General features: G+C 45.5%; 1 protein-coding gene and 1 long non-coding RNA gene across 3 annotated transcripts in view; one reads left to right on the top strand and one right to left on the bottom strand.

Annotated features, from left to right (window-relative positions):
* Positions 1-232: 232 nt before the first annotated feature.
* On the bottom strand, positions 233-18,823 carry LOC128097670 (uncharacterized). Its single transcript, XR_008213940.1, has 3 exons — positions 16,186-18,823; positions 6,721-6,811; positions 233-6,065 (listed from the first exon to the last, which is right to left on the bottom strand). It is a non-coding gene; the product is annotated as an uncharacterized LOC128097670 (long non-coding RNA).
* Positions 15,790-20,350, top strand: part of Ephb1 (EPH receptor B1) — a 448,378-nt gene continuing 443,817 nt past the window's right edge. The window contains exon 1 of one of the 2 annotated variants that reach the window (XM_052718325.1): positions 15,790-16,176. In XM_052718325.1, coding sequence (XP_052574285.1) covers positions 15,923-16,176 — 254 coding nt within the window. In that variant the 5' untranslated portion in view covers positions 15,790-15,922. The remainder of the gene's footprint in view (positions 16,177-20,350) is intronic. The other variant, XM_052718319.1, reaches the window with a different exon arrangement.

Below are 20,350 nucleotides of genomic sequence, written 5' to 3'. Positions count from 1 at the left end.
GGAGCTAGTCAGTGCTGTAACCACATAAAGGCTTAGCTGTTCTGAGATGTGATGTAAGGTGTACCTCTGCCTGCTGCCTCAGAACTTCATTGCTGTTTCTCTAATTTGATGTTGAGCAGTGAGTTTGAAGCTGATAGAACTGTCCAATTGAAGTTCTCTTTAACATTGCCAAAACACTTGATAAAGTAAAGTCACAGTTCACACCTACTACCCATCTGTCCATAGCCTTGCCTACATCGAATATTAACGAACATTTGCTCTTATCAGACTATTGAGTGAAAATTAGATTTATTTTATTTTGGAGAGGTAAACATAATAAATTATTATTGTAAATATATGCAAAATAGTGAATATTATATGCATCTATACACATCATTTGAATACAAATTATTAAACAATACCCCAGTACCTAGTACTGAGTTGCATATTAATATTCTCTTAGGAGCATTGTCTGTGGCCTTTCCCAGTTGTGTCCCAGTAGTCTGTTCATTTTCACTCCAGTAAATGAGTATGCCATGATTTATTTTTCTTGATTTTTATTTTTATTCCTTCATTTTTTTTTCATGATTTTATTTTATTATCACCACAGTGATGAGCATTTGGGTGGTTTCTTTCTTTTGCATAATGCCACGGTGTGCCTATTATCTTTCTTGTATATGTCTCCTGGTGGCCATGCACAGGAGAGTTGCAAGGTACATGTAGTCATGAGATTGCTGAGGCTTAGGATACAGCTGAGAGCTCCAGGTATCAATCAAAATGTCATCAGGGTACAACAGACTCCTAGTTCTCCATCAGAATGTCTTCCTGCTTCTTCCCACGTTTCCTAGGCTCCCTTTCTGCTGAGGACCTTTAACAGCTTCCCATTCTGCTGCTGCTCAATCAGAGCCCATGACAGACAGTGTGCTTCCTCCACGCTCCCTCCTCATTAGTCAAAACCCAATGGTGCTCAGTGGTCCACCTTCAACTTTGCAGAAAAAAGCCTAGGAAAGAACTGCATCCCCCCCAAAGCTGGGAGAATCAGAGTTACCCAAGTAGCCCAGACTGTGAGAGTCAGAAGTGAGATGTGTGAGAAAAAGAAACTTTTTTCCCTCGAAGCCACGTCTTGTTCTTCTTCCAGCCAGCACCTCACTGTAATTAAGGCAATGGGAAGCACGCGTTTCCAAAGCTCCGGGGAGTGATGGCCTCCTCCTTTCCAAAGCATTTGAACTGACTAACACTCCCACGGGCACCTCGTGACAGCTCCCATTGCTGCATGTCCTACCAGTTCTCCTTATTCCTACTTGATGATTTCTGCCTGGCAGTAGGTGAGAAGTATCATTGTGGTGTTGTTTTCATCTAGACATCTCTGCAGATATTGTTAGGGCATTTGTATTTTATCTGAAGTGTCTGTCTGAATTTCTTGCTCCCCTTTTTAATATCTTCTTTTATTGTGGTCACACATTATCATCATACAGAATTTGAATTGAAATCTTTCTAAGTGTAAAATTCAGCACCATTAATTACATGCACAGTGTTGTGCAGGCATCACCACCATCTATTTCCGAAACTCTTTTGTCACCCTGCATAGACACTGTTTGTTCACTAAGCTGTACCTCCTGATCATCCCCCGATCATCACCCTCCCCCCACCCCCTGCACTGCAAGTCCCTGGCAAGCTCTCATCTGTTCACAGTGTCTATGAGTTTGCCAACTTGAAATATTTCTTATCTGTGGAATCATACAATATTTGTTCTTTTGGATGTGGCTTAAAAATATGGAAGGTGCCACAAATTTGCATGACATCTTAGCATGGGAACCATTCTAATCTCTACATGGTTCAAATTTTAGTGAGTGAACTGCCAAGTGAACGCTTGGATGGTTTTAAACAGATATTTCTTATTGGTTCATAGAAATTCTTTATATATTGTGGATGATAGTACCTTCTTTTTTTTAAAAGTAGGGTCTAAATCTTTTCTCCCACTGTGAGACTTGACTGTTTCTGCTGTTTTTCAACCACTTTCCCTTTTTCTGGCTAAGCACAGCTGTACTTTCCTTCAGTCTCTATTTTCGGTACCTTTAGGAAATCTCCCTCATTATCCTTGCCTCATTAAGTATTCTAGAATATTTTCTTCAAAAATATTTTAACATTTCACATTTAAACATTTGTTTTCAATATGCCTGAAGTTGATTACATTTGGTGTGGGACAGAAACTCAATCACAGTTTCTAAATGCTCTCAGCAACATTTATTGGTGGCTTATCTAGCCTTGATATTTATTACGCTTCCCTGGAGGGTGAGTTTTCTATATATGCATTGGTGCTAAATCACCATGTGAATTCTGTATTTTTTTAATTATGGGCATTGTAAGTTTCAAAACCTGGCAGAAGCCTCCCACTCTGGTTTATTCCAGTTTGTTCTGCTTAGTCCTATCTTTTGCCTTTGAAGTTTATGATTAAATTGCCAAATTCCTCAAAAAATACAATGGGTATATTCTACACTTGAGCTAAATTTCCAGCTAATGTTGGGGAAAGTGGCTACAAGTTCTCTCCTTTTGAGCCTAGTTTGGCTCCTTGGTTCTTCTAAATATATTAATAAAGCTTTTACAATGTGTCCACGTAGGCTTCCTGAAGCTTTCTAAAGAAAGTGTTCTTCTAAATATGCTTTAGATTCATGTCAAGAAATGTCTGAGCTTTACAAATTGATACTAAAATGCTATATTGTTAAAATGACTTGATTTTGATGCTGAAAAAAAGCTGTTTTTAAAAATATATTAACTTTGTAACCAGCAGCTTTGGCGATGCCTTGTGTGGTCTGATGATTTATCTGTCCAGCCACGTGAGTTTTCGATGTATCAACTAACTGTCACCCAAGGTGGACATCTTCCCTCCCCTACATCATCCATTGCTTTTCCATATGGTCAAATGGCTAGCAGACGCCTGCAGTAGAGTGCTGAGTAGTGGTCAGGAGAGGAAGCATCATTCTTTCCTACCCATAGAGGGGACACTGAGGATTCCTTGGATAACAGGACATTCGATCTGGAGTTTTGTATGTGTTCTATCCCAATAAAGTTTCTGTTCTTCTCCACTCATTTATTGAGATGCTATGAATTGAACTCAGTCTCTCATACACACTAGGCAAGTGCCCTACTTCTGAGTTATATTCCCAGCTCTTTTATTCAATATTTTTAAAGTTCATTCTGCATTTTTATCAAAGTTTGGTCTCAGGCTCTTGAGATGACCATATGTGTTTTGTCTTTTAGTCAGTCAGTGAAGTGAATATATTTCTCTAAAATTGGACCATTCTTTCTGTCCTGGGACAAGCCCAACGGCACTGTATCTCCACCTCCTGACAAGGTTTGGGAGTCACACTGTTCAATGTTTGTAGTAGAATTCACTAGCAAAACGTTTAGACTTAATGTTGTTTCCTTTTTTGGAGCCTAGTAGATTTAAATTGCTGATTCAAATCCTTTCATGGTAATCACTCTACTCAACTATTTTCATTTTTTTTTTGGTGTGAATCAGATTTTATACACTGTATTTTCTTCTCAAGAAACATTACTATTTCATTCAAGTGGCATAGTATTTCAAAGTTTACTTTGCATGCATATGCCCCTTTCATCCCTAATATTGATTTTTGTTGTGTCTTATTACATACCCTATTTCTGGCAAACTAGCTCAATCTTATTAGAAAAGTCTTATCTCAAAAATAAAATAAGATAAAATAAAATAAAAGGGGTTGACAGTGAGAAACAGAGTTTTGCCATGTAGCCCAGCATGGCCTGGGACCCCAAATCTTCTATTCTCTATCCTGAGTGCTGGGATTGAAGCCACAGAGTAGTACACAGCAGTGTCCAGCTTGGAAGACTTAAAAAAAAAAATAGCTTCTCTTCCTTAGCGTGAACTTTGAAATATGAGGATCTTGTTAATAATTCATTCCCTATTCCTGTAATTGTGTGTATTTATCCTCCTGTTGCTTATTTCCACACAGTTAATTGCAGCCCTCTTGCCTTTTCTGAGCTCCCAGTGAGCTGCTTTGAGCCTTCCGGTTGGTTTTCCAGATGTTCCAGTGCATGGTATGAAATGTTTCTGTCGTCGTCGCCTTCTATATCCTTCCTGTTCCCATCATAACTCCTCTCCAGTTTCTTCTGTTATTGATTTTTAATTGGATGGCTTTGAGGTCAAGCGACACTCACCAGGTGGCAAGCCATTTGGTCTTTATTGCAATTTGTGGCCTCATAAGCAGTCAGTCTTCACAATGTATCAATAACAAGAGGAGGCCTGGTAAAATTACTCTCTCTATTGACAGATCTATCAGCTCCTCCTTGAAAATCTGCCCGTTTTTAGGCTATACCTTAGCTACACAGAAATTCAGATTCGTGTGTCTTTCTCAAACAATTAGCTCTTTATTATTATGTAGTGACCTTCTTCATTATTCATGATGCCTTTTCCATAATATTTATTCTGTTTGGTATTAATCCAGTGGTGCCAGCTTTTTAAAAATAATATTTGCCTATTGTATTTTTCTCTTATCCATTTACTTTGAATACATGTGAGTCATTATGGCTTTAGATATGTTTTCTTTTAAACGGTAGATAATGGATTTCTTTGTAGTCCATCTGATGTTCGTCCTTTAGAATGATGAGCTTACCACACAGTATTTGTTCTCATCGCTAGTGTGTTTGGACTTAATTCCATTATCTTCTCTCATGTTTTATGTCTACATTACCCAACCCCCACTTTCCTCCTTTCCACAGTATTGATTAACTTTCATTATCCCTCTTTGCTCCCACTGTTTATTTGGAAGTGGACACCATTAATACTTCAGGCATGGCTGGTTTATAACATATAAAAGTATTCAATATTTCTGCATCATCTCAGAATGGTTCTACTGTGTACAAAATTCTGGCTCTTTAACTCTCATATCAAACTGCTCTATTTTTCTTCTGCATTTTAGTGACATCTTACTGTTGCCAATCCCAATCCTTTATCCACTCAACAGTTCCTTTACTCAAGTTTCTCTCTCCTCTGACTTTGTTATTCTTCATTTACTTTATTTTTTTAAAAAACATGACTTATGATTTATATGTGGATGTTTTCCTGCATATGTGTGTGTGTGCGTGTGCGTGTGCGTGTGTGTGTGTGTACCATGTGCATGCAGTGCCCACAGAGGACAGAAGAGGGTGTTGGATCCCCTGGGAGTTATGGATGTTGTGAGCTGCCATGTGAGTGCTGGGAACAGAACTGGGGTCCTCTGGAAGAGCAGCCAGAGCTCTTAACTGCTGAGCCATCTCTCCAGCCCGTCATTTGTTTTCTCATTCCTTGAATAGTTGACTTGCTGGACCTCTTCCAGACAGTAACTTGGTGGTACATTTCTTCAGTCTTGTTTGAAAAGTCTTCTTTTTACTCTTAGTTGGAAATCAAAATTCAGACAGATCTAGGATTTTAGGGCATACATATTAAAGCATAAAATTATATATATATATATATATATATATATATATATATATAATTTTATTTTCTTTCTGCATTTACATTTTGCTGCTGGAAGCCTGTCATTTCTGCATATCTTTTAGTCAAGATTCGATTCATTCACATTTGTTATTGGAAGTATTTCTGAATTTCTTATAAAATTTTATTGCTCAAATGGAAACTTTCTCTTGGTTTATTTATGCTTTTTTCCCAATTCTCCTTTTAACAAAAGGGTGACATTTTGCTTTTATTGTCTCCAATATTTTCAAAAGTGTTTCTCTACCTCTTTACGGTATATTTGTAGAAACCTTTTGAAAACCACGTTTAAATTTTAAACAATATTTACCTTTTAAAGCAATTACAGTGTTTGCCAGATGCTCAAATGGAAACATTTCTGAGTCCTCCCTGAGTGTAGCAGGGACCTCAGGTTGCTTGGTCAACACCCCCTTCCTTTGCTCTCTGGTCTTGATTTCAAAAAATCTGAACACACAGAGTTAGGTTTCAGTAATTAGAATTTTAAGAATATATATATTCTTTTTTGATTTGAGACATTTTATTTCAGTTTAAGAGGACACAAAATCAACACAACTGGTCTTTCTTCACATCAATAACAACCAACCTGGAAAATAAATAGAGAAAAGACTCCCATTAACAATTAAGAATAAAACACTTGGGAATCAATTCAACTCTAGAGATGAAAGATCTATGCACTAAAGACTATAAATGCTAATAAAAGAAACCAAAGAAGACACAAATATATGGAGAAATAGCCTATATTCACAGATTGAAAGAATGAATAATGTTGCAATATACATAATATCCAAAGTAATATATAGCTCCAGCATACGCTCTGTCAAGATTCCACCCCAAATTCATCATGGAAATAGGAGAGAAAAAAGATTCTTAAATGTGCATGGAACCACAAAAGGCCCAAGATATCTGAGGCAATCTTTAGCAAAACAGAAGGAAGTCAGAAGCACCATATTTCCTGGTTTCAAATTGCCTGACAATTTATAGTGATTGAAACAGTATGGCTTAGGACTTGCTTGTGGTTTAGTGTTATCAACACATGCACAGAGACCGACAAAACAGAGCAGGACATTTAGACATAAGCTCGTGTGAGTATGGGCTTCTCAGTGTGGACAGACACACTAAGAAAGCAACTATGGGATTTCTTTAACAAGTAGTGCTGAGAAAATGGGTTCTACACATGCAAGTACATGAATCGGGAACCTTTTTTTACACCACATAAAATTTAGCTTGAAATGAATTACCATCCCAAATGTAGACCTGGAACTCTAAAGAAAACAGGGTAAAAAACAACTCCTTGGCAGTGATGATCTTGGCAATGAATTCCTCAGTCAACTGAAGTAAAAACAAATATCTGGAATGAGAACAAACTAAAGAGTTTTGTACAGAAAAGAAAAGAACACAGTGAGGAGGTGGCCCAGAGACTGGAAGAAAGATTCACAAACTGAGTGTTAATAAAATGGTTAATTTCCACAGTAGGCAAGGGGCTTACCCAACTCTGTGGCAAGAAAACAGAACCAAAAGATACCCCTCAACTAAACAAGGGGGCATGAGTTGAGTAGTCATTTTCTTCAAGGAAGACGTAAGAATGGCCAGCAAGGACTGGGAAGATGGTTCAGTTGGTGAAATACTTGTTATAAAAGTATGTTGAGTTTGAGCCACAGAACCTCCATTAAACAGACAAACCAACCAACCAACCAACCAACCAACCAACCAACCAAACCAAACCAAACCAAACCAAAACAACAAAACAGAGTCCAGTGGTACGTACCTGTAATCCCAGCACTGGAGAGGCAGAGAGAAGCGGATCCTGGGGGCTCCCTGGCCAGTTAGTAAAGATGATTCAGTGAGCACTAGGTTCTGTGAGGAACCCTGTGTCTCTCATATACACCAAAAGAGAAAGTGGAGCATGCCTCCACGCAGGTTCACTTATTCCCCACCCTCAAAGGGTCAGTGAGTGAAAAGATACTCAAGTTACCAGTAAGGAGATGAGAATCAAATCCATGATGGGACAATGAGGTATCACCTCACGCAGTAATGGGAGCTGTCCAAAAGAAGGACAAGAGACAGCAAGCGATGGTAGGAGCAGCAGAAAAGAGGTTCCTCAAATGTCTAAAAATAAAGCCACAACATCAGCTAGAATCCCTCTTCTGGTTTTATACTCAGGGGAAATGAAAGCTGCACCTTACAGAGATGTCTGCACTCTGGTGCTCACACAGCATTATTCGTAATAGGAAAGACATTAAAACAACTCATGTCCATCAACTGATAATAATGAAATTATGTTTATATATAATGAATTATTGTTCAGCCTTGAAAAAGGAGATTTTGCTACTTGTTACAGAATAAATAAACCCAGAGGATATTAAGTGAAAAAAAAAAACACATGTAGGGGAGGGAGACTATTGCATGATCTTGCTTGTATATGGAATAGAAAGTTAAAAAAAATACATAGAACAGTTAAAATGGCGGATGCTGTTGGAGCAAGAGGGAAAGAGACTCATCTCAAAGAGTGTAACATTGCAGTTCCATAGGATGAATGAAAAGCTAAAACTAGTGTACAAGCAGATTTCTAATGTACAACACCAAACTTCCTCTCTTTATCAACTGAAATAAATCTTCAGGCATTTATTTTTTCTAAACACTTACACATTTTCTGACACCTGAAACATAACTAAAAAGTGTTTGTTGCCTTCAGTTAGCTGGGCACACTCTTTCTGTAACACCAATTTTCACTCCTAAAACAAAACAACATAGCCCCAATCACACAAATGCTCTTATTTTCTTTGAATTTACCGTTCTGAAACTAGTATTTATGCTACTGTAAGTAACAGACATGCTTTCCTTCATTTTCTAAACAGTCTGTCTGATTGTGATTGTGTTTGTGTGTGTGTTTGTCCTTGGGTAGGTGTAAGATTTCTTTATAGCTGTGTGGAATCTGAAATGCTGGTTCAGAGAGTAAAGACACTGGCCACCAAGCTTGACAACCTGACTTCTGTCCCCAGGACCTACATGATGGGAGGAGAGAACTGTCTAAGGCAAGTTGTTCTCTGATCTCCATATGCATGCTGTGACATGTATCCCCTCCCCTAAATAAATAAACATATGTAATGAAATTTTTTCTAAGTACTTAACGTGGTTCAAAAACACCTAGGTGTGACTATCACATTGCTACTCAGCAAAGAAAAGTTATATTCTTTCATAGTTGTGTCAGTTTTCATGGTGTTTGCATAGGTGCCTCTTTTAGGAACTTCTGACTGTTCTGGGGATTGTTCCAGGACCCCTGAAACTCTCCATCTTCTTGCAAGCAGCTAGTTCAATTTTACATATGTTGGTTCTCCCTTTTCTGTTCCCAGTGTGTTTTGTATTCTCTACTTTCTTTGTGGGCCTTCCTAGGAAGACTTTTCCACGTCATCCAGTCAATGCTCAGCAGAAACACATCTGCTCTTACTGAGATATCCATATGGAAATGAATTCTGTTTCCTTAAAACCCTTCTCTGTCTCTTGATCTATTTCATGACCAAGGGAGCTCCCTCGCTGGCTATGTTGTTACCCTTTCCTGTTATCTCACTCTCTTGCCTTTGGAGTTTATGTCTTCTGAGTGTCAAGAAGTTCCCTGGAAGTTTCTCTAGAGTTCACAGAACATCTACTTCAGTGGGTACCCCCCAAACTTGGGTCTTAAGGTACTGCTCTTGTTCTCTCATCCTTCCTCAGGCCATCCTCAGCCCTCTTCCTTTCCTCAAGGAGGAAGTCACTACTTTGGAGTGGATTCTGTGAGGCAGGATGAGTGGGTTGACCTCTATTCCTCAGCCTGCCTACTGGCTTGATGTAGGCCTATGGTTGGAGGGCCAGTAGTGTTCACCTGTCAGCTACTTCACAGAGGCGAGTGTGCTCTACTGAGCTTCCTCCACCCTCCATCCTACCCCTCTGGTACTCTGACCTAATGTGTGTCACAGGATAAAGCTATTTAATAAGATGCATAATCATTACTACTGTGTCTACTCCAGTCAATTGACTGTTATTTGATTCAGAAATGAACTGTGTCTTTCTGAGCTAGTCCACCTGCCCAGTTGCCTCTCTCATTTTAAAGGTTTTCTTTGGAATAAGAAGACACTGAGTGTTAATCTATGGATATAACAATGAGTTATAAGTTTAAATACTATGTCCATTTACCAAATAATAGTAATATATAGAATATAATATTTTCTCCTGGGGCTTATAACCTGTCTAGTTGTAGGTTCTTGGTTGGGTAATGGTGCCAAGCATAGGTTTTATCATGTGGGGTGGGACTTAGATCCAATCAGAAGCAGAGTGTTATTAGTTACACCCATGATGCTTATGCCACTACTACACAGTGGGGTGGTGGACGACTACAAGAAAACAATGACACAGCAAGGTAGCTGCATGTCCATGAACTCACAGCAGTTATGAGAGCATTCTCAAGACCTGTGCAAGCCCAAGCCAGACCAAATCCTAGCATGGACAAGGAAAGTGGGCACAAAGTCTCACTCACCCTTAGCTGAAGATAATTTTAACAGCTGCTGGGAGAGAGGGAGTCAGTTTATGTCCTCTTATCGGAGAGTGTAGCCCTTGATAAGTTGACCATGCTCCAGTTGAAGGTCACATACACAAGACCATGTGGGTAGCGCAAACTGGGCTTGATGGGTTAATAAAAAAATAAAACTAACTAAATAAACAGGAACACAAAGTTGGTGGGTAGGGAAGTGAGGAGTAGGTCTGGAAGGAATTAGGGGAAGGTGGATAAACATGATCAGAACATATTGTACGAAATTCTCAAAGAACACACACACACACACACACACACACACACACACACACACACACACACATCTTTAAAGCAGCTTGTTTTTAAGGAAGAGAATTTGACATACGGCATACATGCGCTTGATCATTTTTTTCCCTCAATCCCACTTCATCTACCTTGAAAGTGTTGTCAGTCCCTTCCACATCCTGGCAATGTGGTTGCCTGTCAGTGTTTGTTACCTTGTTATGTAAATTCCTCACATGCATCTGTATCTGCTGGGAAATTTGCCCTGAGACAGAAGAAGCAGATGGCTGAAAGCCATTATCCAGAGGCCATGTGGGTAGGAAGCAGGGCACACTTTGGTCCTTTACCTCTCTTTCCAGGAAGATGGAGGGTCCTAGGGATCCTAAAGAAAGAGACTGGATTCCAGGCATCACTGGGTCTCCCCAGCACTCTACAAGACACTGGTGTAGCATTGCTGCTGAGTGAGTGCGGAATGGACAAAGAGGGCAGAGGAAGTTTTTCATTATTTGTCTATCATCCACTCAAATGAATCTTGAAGAGTCCACATGCCTCTCTGAAAAGAATTAATGAAGAATGTGTCTTGCAGCTTAAGAATCTAATTAAAGGTAGCCCAGGTCACAGAGTATGTAACAAAAGCATTAATTTATGAGGAGAATATATTTTAAAAGGAAAAAGACAGGATATGCAAGCAACAGTACCTTCTCACATATAAGCACACAGGTGGTCTTCTCAGGTAGTTAGCTTTGTCTTTCTCTAAGCTAACAGATGGCTTGAAGACGTGGTTGAGTATGTTAGGGAAAGTGTGTAAATTGGGGCCAGATCGGGCACTTTCTAACAAGGGAGTTTTGTGACGAAGATTATGCAATTGCTTTCACTAGAAAGCACTTTACAACCATGAGACCCCAAACTGTTTAGTTGTAAGCAGTGAACCGGTTGGGTTCTTCCAAGCCTTCTAGCCAGAAGGGCCTCTGAGTCTCACTGAAAGGGTTCAGTCCCTTTTTGGGTACCTGAGAGCCCTTAGCTCCTGGCCTTGGTAGTACACATCTGTCACTCTGAAGGAGTGATTTAGTGATATCAAATAGCCCAGATATTAATCAAGAGAACAAGTGAGCATTTGACAGGAGAGAAGGAAAACACAGCCAAGGTGTGACACAGGGGTAAAACATGTCCCCAGATGTGGACTTTCACGCCAGCCATGCTGTTTGAGGTATAACTCATTGCAAGAGAAAAACCAATGCACTCTACAGGAAAATAAACAACAACAAAAACAAAACAACAAACAAACAGATAACAGTGATTAACATGATCAGGAAAGTCAAGTTTCTTGAGTTATAAGGGAAATTAGCAGGCAGCCACAAACTGAGGTTCTTCTCACCAAAAGCATCAGCAGGTTCTAGAAGTCACAGAAACTGTTCCCATAGTCCTCTGCGTTGATATTACCACCCCTAGCAATGCAACCCTCTCTTATTACCTGCCCCCACCCTCCGCCTTCCAGCTGTAGAACATTTCCTTCTAACAGGAAGGAATTTCCAACGCAGGTGCCACATAAAACCAAAGTGATGCGGATGGAAGCCCTGTCCCTGGGCTACTCTGGTGTATCACCTCCAAGCTGTCTCCAGAGGAGGCTCCGGCACAATTTGAAGCTCTTGGCCCAAGCCCTACTGTGTAGAGGGAGGCAGGGCTATGAGATCCCACTGGAGGGTCTGTGGATCCTCCTGTTCCCCACAGTTTTAAAATCCACAGGAGTGAGGGCAGGGAAACTGGTGTTTTCAGGGAGCTCAGCTGCTGATTTGGGGAACAGGCTGAAAGACATAGCAGTGTTCTTTTCTGATGCCTGTACTTGACCTGCTCCAAGGGACCTCCAAGGTATGCCATTTCATGGGTGGGTAATGCCCAGTTCTATCTACAGCCAGATCAGGGAGAGGCACTGAGTACACACAGAGATGCAGCTGGAAGAGTTAATGAGAGGGATCGAGAAGAGGCTCCTTGACAGGTGGGGCTTGAGTAGAAATAGAGGGCTGGAAATTCAACTCAGCTCACTTCGGTTTTGTAAATAAACATCCTACATGGTGCTCAACAAACCCATGATGTTTCTATCCTGATCACCCCACAGCAGCTTCACTGTTGTGTTATCCTCGAGTCCTCTGGCAGCTTGGCATGCCAATGCCTATTTTTTTTTTTTTTTGTCATTCCTCTGCCGTTTAATAAGTTCCCTGTCCATCACGTCCCCAGTCTGCCAGGGTATGCCTGGTGCATCATAAATACTCAGTAAATATTTCCTGAGTAGGTGGATGAATGTGAGACTAGCTGAGGTCTGGTATGGAGGCAGTGAAGAGTCAAGCATTGTAGGCCATGAGAGGGCCGAGCAGAAACTGGGAGAAGAATGGAGTTACATGGATCGTGTACTAAAATCTGGAGGTCATGCCAGAGTGTCCTGTCTTTCTTCCAGAGACAGTGGGGGAGCTTCTGGATTGATAAGATACAAAGAGATAAGATCAAGATTAGCTTAGGGAAGCTAAGGTGGCAGCAGCACTCAGCAGGGTTACAGGGGACAGAAGCCTGGTGGCCTTTTAGAGATTCTTCCGTCGTCCAGAGGAAGGCAGTGTGACATGGAACTGAAACAGACTTATGGACTTGGGACAAAGGCTCCTTGGGAAGAGGTAGTGGGAAAGGTGGTTTTGCTGGGTGTGCTTGGAGGAGTGAAGGGGAGAAGAGAGCCTGAAACAACTCATCCATGCATCCATCATCCATCTGCTATTATCTATTCACCCATCCATTTATCCACCCATCCATCCATTCATCCATCCATCCATCCATCCATCTGTGATCCATCCATCCATCTGTGATACATCCATCCATTCATCCATCCATCTGTGATACATCCATCCATCCATCCATCCATCTGTGATCCATCCATCCATCTGTGATACATCCATCCATTCATCCATCCATCTGTGATACATCCATCCATTCATCCATCCATCTGTGATACATCCATCCATTCATCCATCCATCTGTGATCCATCCATCATGCATCCATTCATCTATCCATCCATCTATTTGTGATCCATCCTATCCATCCATCCATCCATCCATCTGTGATACATCCATCCATTCATCCATCCATCTGTGATCCATCCATCATGCATCCATTCATCTATCCATCCATCTATTTGTGATCCATCCTATCCATCCATCCATCCATCCATCCATCGGTCATCCACCAATCCATCCATCCATCCATCCATTTATCTGTGATCCACTCACCAATCCATCCATCCATCCATCTGTCATCCACCCATCCATCCATCCATCCATCTATCTGTGATCCACCCATCCATCCATCATCCACCCACCCATCCATCCATCCATCCATCCCTCCATCTGTCATCCACCCACCCATCCATCCATCCCTCCATCTGTCACCCACCCATCCATCCATCCATCCATCCATCCCTCCATCTGTCATCCACTCATCCATCCATCCATCCATCTGTCATCCATCCATCCATCCATCCCTCCATCTGTCATCCACCCATCCATCCATCTATGATCCACCCATTATCCATCCATAGGAATGGCTGCAAGTGGAAGAGCAGAAGAAGCTGCTAAGGAGTTGGTCATGGGTGTAAAGAGGGGAGGCTTCAAGGAAAGAACTTTAGAGAAATCCTGCTCTTAGGAGATGAAGAGGTAAAGGAGGAAGAGCAAGAAGCAATAAGACAGACAGGCAGTGAAACTGGACTGTGGAAAGTGTTGCCAAAGCTGAAGAAGATGCATTGCCACCCATGCCAGAGGGGACTTCCCTTGCTTCAGAGACTTCAAGACACAGTTGGTGCTGTGGAGGAACAGAGGGCAACTGAGGTAGCATTAGGGAGGATGAAGAAGTGGGGGTCACTGGCATCTTTCAGGTTCTGAGGCTGGCTGGCTGGAGGGTAGGTGAAGACACAGGCAGCCTGGAACACAAAGAACCGAACTGTCAGAATCAGGAGACATGAGTGTGGCTGAGTTTGAGGGGAAGGGGAAGCAGTCTCTGTAAAAAGACAGAGTGGGAAACTGATATTCCCAAAAGGTCCCTAAAAGAGAGTTGCCAAATTGTTAACCTCTTAACAATTCCTGAAAAAGGTTTGGGGAGACATCTGAAGCCCTTCCCAGGTGAGTCATCCAGATGTGGTGATATATTGTGTACCCCAATAAACTTGCCTGAGGATCAGAGGACAGAGCCAGCTATTAGATTAGACACAGAGTCAGGCAGTGGTGGCACACACCTTTCATCTCAGCACTTGAGATCTCATGCCTTTGCTTGGAAAGTACACATACCTTTAATCCCAGGAAGTAATATGGCAGGGCAGAGAAGGGTATATAAGGCGTGAGGAAACAGGAACTCACTCTCATTAGGCCGAGGATTTTGTAGAGGTAAGAACTAGTGGCTGGGTGTTCTGCTTCTTGGATCTTTCAGCTTTCACCCTGATATCTGGCTTTGGTTTTTTATTTATTTTATTTTTATTAAAAGACCATCTAAGATTCGAACAACATCCAGGGGCATCCCTAACTCTGTAGGAAGTCTGAGGGTGAGGGAGGAGGCAAGGACCTTCTACCACACAACCTTTGGCAAGCCTCAAGGCCAGTGTCTTCTCTGAAACAGTCTAACCCTATCACCAGACAGCAGAACAGAGCACTATCCTGAGGGCTGACCGTGAGAGAATCACTCCCATTCCCAGAACCCTGGTCTCCTGTGGCTGCAGAACCCAGTCCTTCCCACCCACCTCCAGTCCTGGTCTACAAGATGTCTTTCTCTGGCTCCGTACTCTGGGGACCCTTGAGTTGTCAGACTGCCTGCTGTTTCTTCATAGATAGCCCTGTAACCCCAGGTCTTCCCACCAAGACTCTTTTGGGAAGACTCGATGCTCAGAGACCCATCTGGGAAGAGCCTTCTGGAGACATGCAGGTAGGGATATGATAGGAAGCCCACCAGGCGTCCTGGCTACCCCTGAGTGGCACCTACAAAGGCTGGAAAACACATTCACTCACTCACTCCACAGAAGCACGCCAAGAGTGAACTATTAAAACAGCACCGGGAATTCTGAGTGAACAAAACCAGACAAAACTCAACAATAAACAAAACTGATCAGCAAAATGCTATTGAGAGGAGGCACGCTGCATAGGAGTAGTCAGGAGTAGCTCTGCGGTGGCTGTAAAAGTTAAGGGACCTCAATTGACTTCTTGGCTGAGCCCCCTCCTTTCCGGCCTGGGGAGCTAGGGTGCGAGGATGCAGTTCTTCAATATCACCACGAGGGGGAGCGCGGTCCCCTCCTAGCGCCTTCCCAACCCTCCCGCACAGCCTTGCAAGCAAAAGTTTTTCTTAAACTAACAATGCCAGTGTAAGGAGGTGCTCGCGCCTGATTGGATGAGGGAATTTTGCAGGTTTGATTCCTTGATTGGACAGGAGGTGTTAGGGGTGGAGAGAGAGCTGATGGTGGGGGATCCCGCTCCCTCCCCCGTCAGTCTGGCCCGCTCTATCCTCCCGTAGGCTCCGCTGTAGCTCGCAATGTGACACCAGGACGCACACGCTCTCGCGCGCTCTCCCAGGCTCGCTCTCCCTCACCCTCTCTCACACACGCACGCACACACCCACCTCTCCCATAAACACACACACACACATGCACACCCACATCCACGCGCGCCCGCACCGCCCCACGCGCGCACACTCCCGCCCACGCCCACGCCGCGCTCCGGGGAGTCCGGTCCCGGCCAGAGCGAGAAAGGACACGGAGAAGCCACCCGCCGGGAGCGCAGCGGCGCCCCGGGACGCGGCGCGTCTCGGCTGGGGCTCGGCCTGGGGGCCGCTGGCCGGCGATGGCCCTGGATTGCCTGCTGCTGCTCCTCCTGGCATCTGCAGTGGCCGCGATGGAAGGTAACGTACCCTTCGTGGCGCAACTTGGTGGCTGCCAGCTGCCAGTTCCCGGGTGTCGCACGCTTCTCGGGGCTCCTTTGGTTGCTCGGCGTAGTCAGGCATCCTGGTGCCTGAGGGCAAGGATGTCCCAGAGCCTGGGAGGAGACGGGGCACCGGGCTAGGGCGGTACCCACAGGTATGCCCCCGGCCGACCCTGGGCACCCGCCGCTGGTTCGCAGAGTCTCCATGCTCCGCGCCCCGGTGCTCCCAGACACCACGATCCCCGGACATCTCCGACTCGGAGAGCTCGGAGCCCGCTGCACTGCGGTGCAAGCTCCTTAGCTCCGGGAGAAGCTGGTCTGGGAAGGGATACCTCGGGCCACGGGGCTCCTAGAGTGGGCACCTTGGGCTCTTTCATTGCCGGGCCTGGATGCGCTGGCGAGCGGTGGCGCGCCGCCTCCCTTTCCCAGCTCGCTCGCAGTCTGATGCTCGGGACTCTGGGCTCGGCAGGCTAGAGCTGCGCGCGGGGGATCAGAGAAGCTTTGAGCCGGTACCCTGCAAGTGGCTGGCAAGCAAGGGGGGGCCAAGTCCATTGACCGCACCCTAGGGGGATCAGTCTGAGAACCTGCGGGGCTACAATCTTCCAGAGGCAGCAAGAGCGAGATGGACACATTTCTCGCCTTCTGAGCTTTGGAGCAGGGGTGGGCTGGGGTGAGTGCCGATCCTGCCTAAACTCATCTCCAGGAGAAGAGACTGCGTGGTTGCGAGCCCACTAGCAGCGACACCATCCCTGCTGGCTCAGCGTGGTTGTGCCTCCGGCTGGTGTCCAGCCAAACCCGCTCAGCGGACCCCTTGCGGGGCGCACCCGGGAGCTCAGGCACTCAAGGCGCTCGCGAATCCCTGTGGGAAATCCCTGCTCGCCTCCCCGCCTCCCGCCCCCTTCCCCGCCCCCAATCTTCCCAGCTGAGCTGCGGTGCCCGCCACCTCCTGGGGGGGCATCTCGGCAGGGGAGCAGAGTTAGTTAGCTGGAAGGGAGCAACTCGGGGGTGAGGTTCCGTCACTTCTGCTCCACTCTCCGATGGATGGAGGTCGCTTGCCAGGCGGACTCCACCTGGACACACGGGGTGGAAGGGTCGCAGCTCCCGGTTTCCCCTGCTGCGTTTCCATCTGAGAGGTCGCTTGCCAGGCTGACTCCGCCGGGTAGCGGGTTCCAGGTGAACTGACCCGCTCAGTTGAAACTCCATACCAATATTGGTCCAGTGTCCCTGACCCTTCCAGAAAGCACTGCTCCTTTCCAAGAGAAGCGGGCATACCCCCACGCCCCACCGGGTCACAGCAGCGAAGATGTCTTAGCCATGGCAAAGACTACCGCCACTGCCCGGTACCTGTGGTTATGGTGACGAGAGGAGCAGGGACTAATGTATGTAGAAAGCTTTCTCTCGCTTTCCCCAAGGTGGCTTTTTGTTTGCCCTCGGCTTCCTGCTGCCCTGCCAGGCTGCCGGTCTTCGTGTGTGTGTGTGTGTGTGTGTGTGTGTGTGTGTGTGTGTGTGTGTGTGTGTGTGTGTGTGGTGTGACTTTTGGATTGTGCAGGGTTTAGACTGGCATGGAGTGTGGTCAGCGCCCCAGCGTGGGCCTGAGGTTGACTCATCGGGAGACACGTGCAGAAGCAGTTGAAATAGAAAGGGATAGATAACAACCCCGCAACAAAGCCAGGCGAGAGCAACTGCAAGGCGGGGTGGCCTACAGGACTGTGTGGGCTGGGGTGGCTGGCGACACGTCGGTCTGGGGCTGCTCAGGTCTACCACTCTTAGCGTCTCTGCAGGGTCGAGGATTCGGTCTCAGATGGATGTCCACTTTAGGAAGTCTGCTCTTGGCTTTGAGTCTCAATAGATGGAGGGGACGTATATATAGGTGAAATAGTTTGCAAAGCAGTGTATGGAACAAGTCGGGCACCAGGACACATTCCTCCCCAAACACCCCCCCCCCCACTAGCCCCTTTGCCTTCGCGATGGAGCTACGCACGGGTGCCATTGTGTCCGTTCAGCCTGGTGTACAGGGCTGTGTCACCCAGGCCTGGTGGCAGGAGCCACTTCAGAGCTGTGGCCTCCTCTCGGTGTAGGGTTGGGGGGACTTTACCAGTTGCTTGACAGGAAAGCCTTATTCTGTGGTTTGAAAATCTCTGTAAGGGTTAAAAGAAATACCACATTCAGCAGAATATTCAAGCGGCGCCTTGTCCCTGCTAAGCGTGCAGGGGTAGAACACACCATTCGCTTCCTCTTTTTCTCCAATGACAACGGGCAGGTTCCTTTTCTCCTCTCCACACACAGAGCCGCCTTCCCGCCTGCCTGCCTGCCTGCCTGGGTTGGGGCCAGCCTCATTTGGTTTGTGATGAGTACAGAATAATTCTCAGAGGAGTGGATCAATGAGCTGCCTACCCAGACCGCAGGCCCTCCCCAAACTCTGCTCCGGGGGAAGGCAGTGTTCTTGGTGATCTCAGCCACTTGTGTGTCTGTCTTCTTCCTGGGAGCTCTGGGCTGGATTTCGGGCAGGTTCTCAGTTTAAGCTGGGGCAGGCGCAAAAGAGCCGCGTCTGTCATGTGTGGTCCAGATGGGGAGATGTGGGCCAAGGAAGGCAGGTCCTTATGTGACCTATGGCTGGGTGAAGGAAGGAAGGCAGGAGAGAAAGAAGGGAGGGAGGGAGGGAGGGAGGGGGAAATAGCTAGTGTGTTCCAGGCTCTTCTCCACCTTGTCTAACAGGGGGGCATGGACTGGGTGGGGGTGGAGGGGTTCTCATTTACATGCCACCAGGCAGGAAGCTGGTTGGCCCTTCTGTGGGAAAAGCAGACTGAAGGAGAGCCATCCCTCCCTCCTCCCTCCTCCCTCCTCCCTCCTCCCTCCTGCCTGTCTCCCTGCAGCCAGTGTGCTCTGTGAGGTGGGGGAGGATACAAGCAGCCCAGGGCAAAGGCTTGCTGGGCTTCCTGCCTTGGCTTTCAGAGGGGAGTGAGATAGATGGGGAAAAGCTGCTGACACCCTCTGGGCTTCTGGACCCTGACAAACCCTTGCTTCTCCCAGCCTCTGCCTTTTCATCCTAGTCAGGACCCATGAAGCCAGAGCATGGCCTCTGGCTTTTTGTCCCTAACTCTGTCACTTGGAGACTGTCACCCAGACCACCTGGCTTCAGTGCCCTGCACTATCCAGTAGATTTCAGGCCTACCCACTCCAGCCTTAGATGCTGGGACCAGTGGTATCCATTCTGAGAACATATTCTGTACTGTGTTAAAAAGAGATACTACTGAGATTAAAAAGACACTTGTATATGAAGTTGAAAAAAGCCATCTATAGCTAGTCTGAAAGAGTTCTCTGCAGCATGAAGACTCAAGAAAATCATGTTATTCTAGCATGGGAAAGAGAGACAATTTTTGAAACTCCCAAGAGGCACAGCCATTGCAGGCAGGGCTTCTAAGATGTCTGGAAGCCTGTGTATGCCCGAGCAACTTCCTGAAAGTTCTTGGCTCCAAGTTCAGAAGGTTTGGATGAGTTCTGAACATTTGGACTTTGTGTAGGTTTCCTAGAAGATGCCGGTGCACATGCCTCCTGAAAACGCAGGTCCACATCAGAGTGCAATCTAAAATTTGGGCAGATTTTACTTCAGTCTGCACTGACTGAGTTGGAATGGCTTGGGTATCTGCAGTTTTAGCAAAATGCTCGGTGGTTGAGAGACAGGCAGCCCGATGCCAGTAGATTTCGAAACTGCTGGTGAGAAGTATTCTGATACCCCCCAACCCCTCCCTCAGTTTTTACCAACCCTACCAAATAGGTCTTATTTTTACTATCAAGACCTGTCCCATTTTATAGATGAGAAGCCTGAGACACAATTCAATAAAGATACGTGCCTGGTAAGTGGTTGAGCGAGGCAGTCAGGTTGTAGGGTCTGTACTCTTACCCACACTGCCTCACTCCACCTCAGAGCATAGAGTGTGCATGTAGGAGGTTCAGCCTGCCTTCATGGGTGGGACAAGCTTGGTGCCAGCTCAGCCAGTGGCTGTTGGGGTCTTCACTGACCAGTGGGGATTCCAGGTTTCCACAGAAGAGAAGAGATGAGTGACATGATTCAACACTGAAGATAAAGAACTAGCCCCCACAAAGCTCCCCTGTGCCTCTCCTCTGGACACACAGAGACCAGTGTCTCAAAGGAG

This window comes from Peromyscus californicus, unplaced genomic scaffold (genome assembly GCF_007827085.1).
Source record: "Peromyscus californicus insignis strain IS unplaced genomic scaffold, ASM782708v3 Scaffold_11__1_contigs__length_118956290, whole genome shotgun sequence".
Taxonomy (NCBI): domain Eukaryota; kingdom Metazoa; phylum Chordata; class Mammalia; order Rodentia; family Cricetidae; genus Peromyscus; species Peromyscus californicus.
Note: the sequence above shows the minus strand (reverse complement) of the source record. Positions and strands in the feature narration are given on the sequence as shown.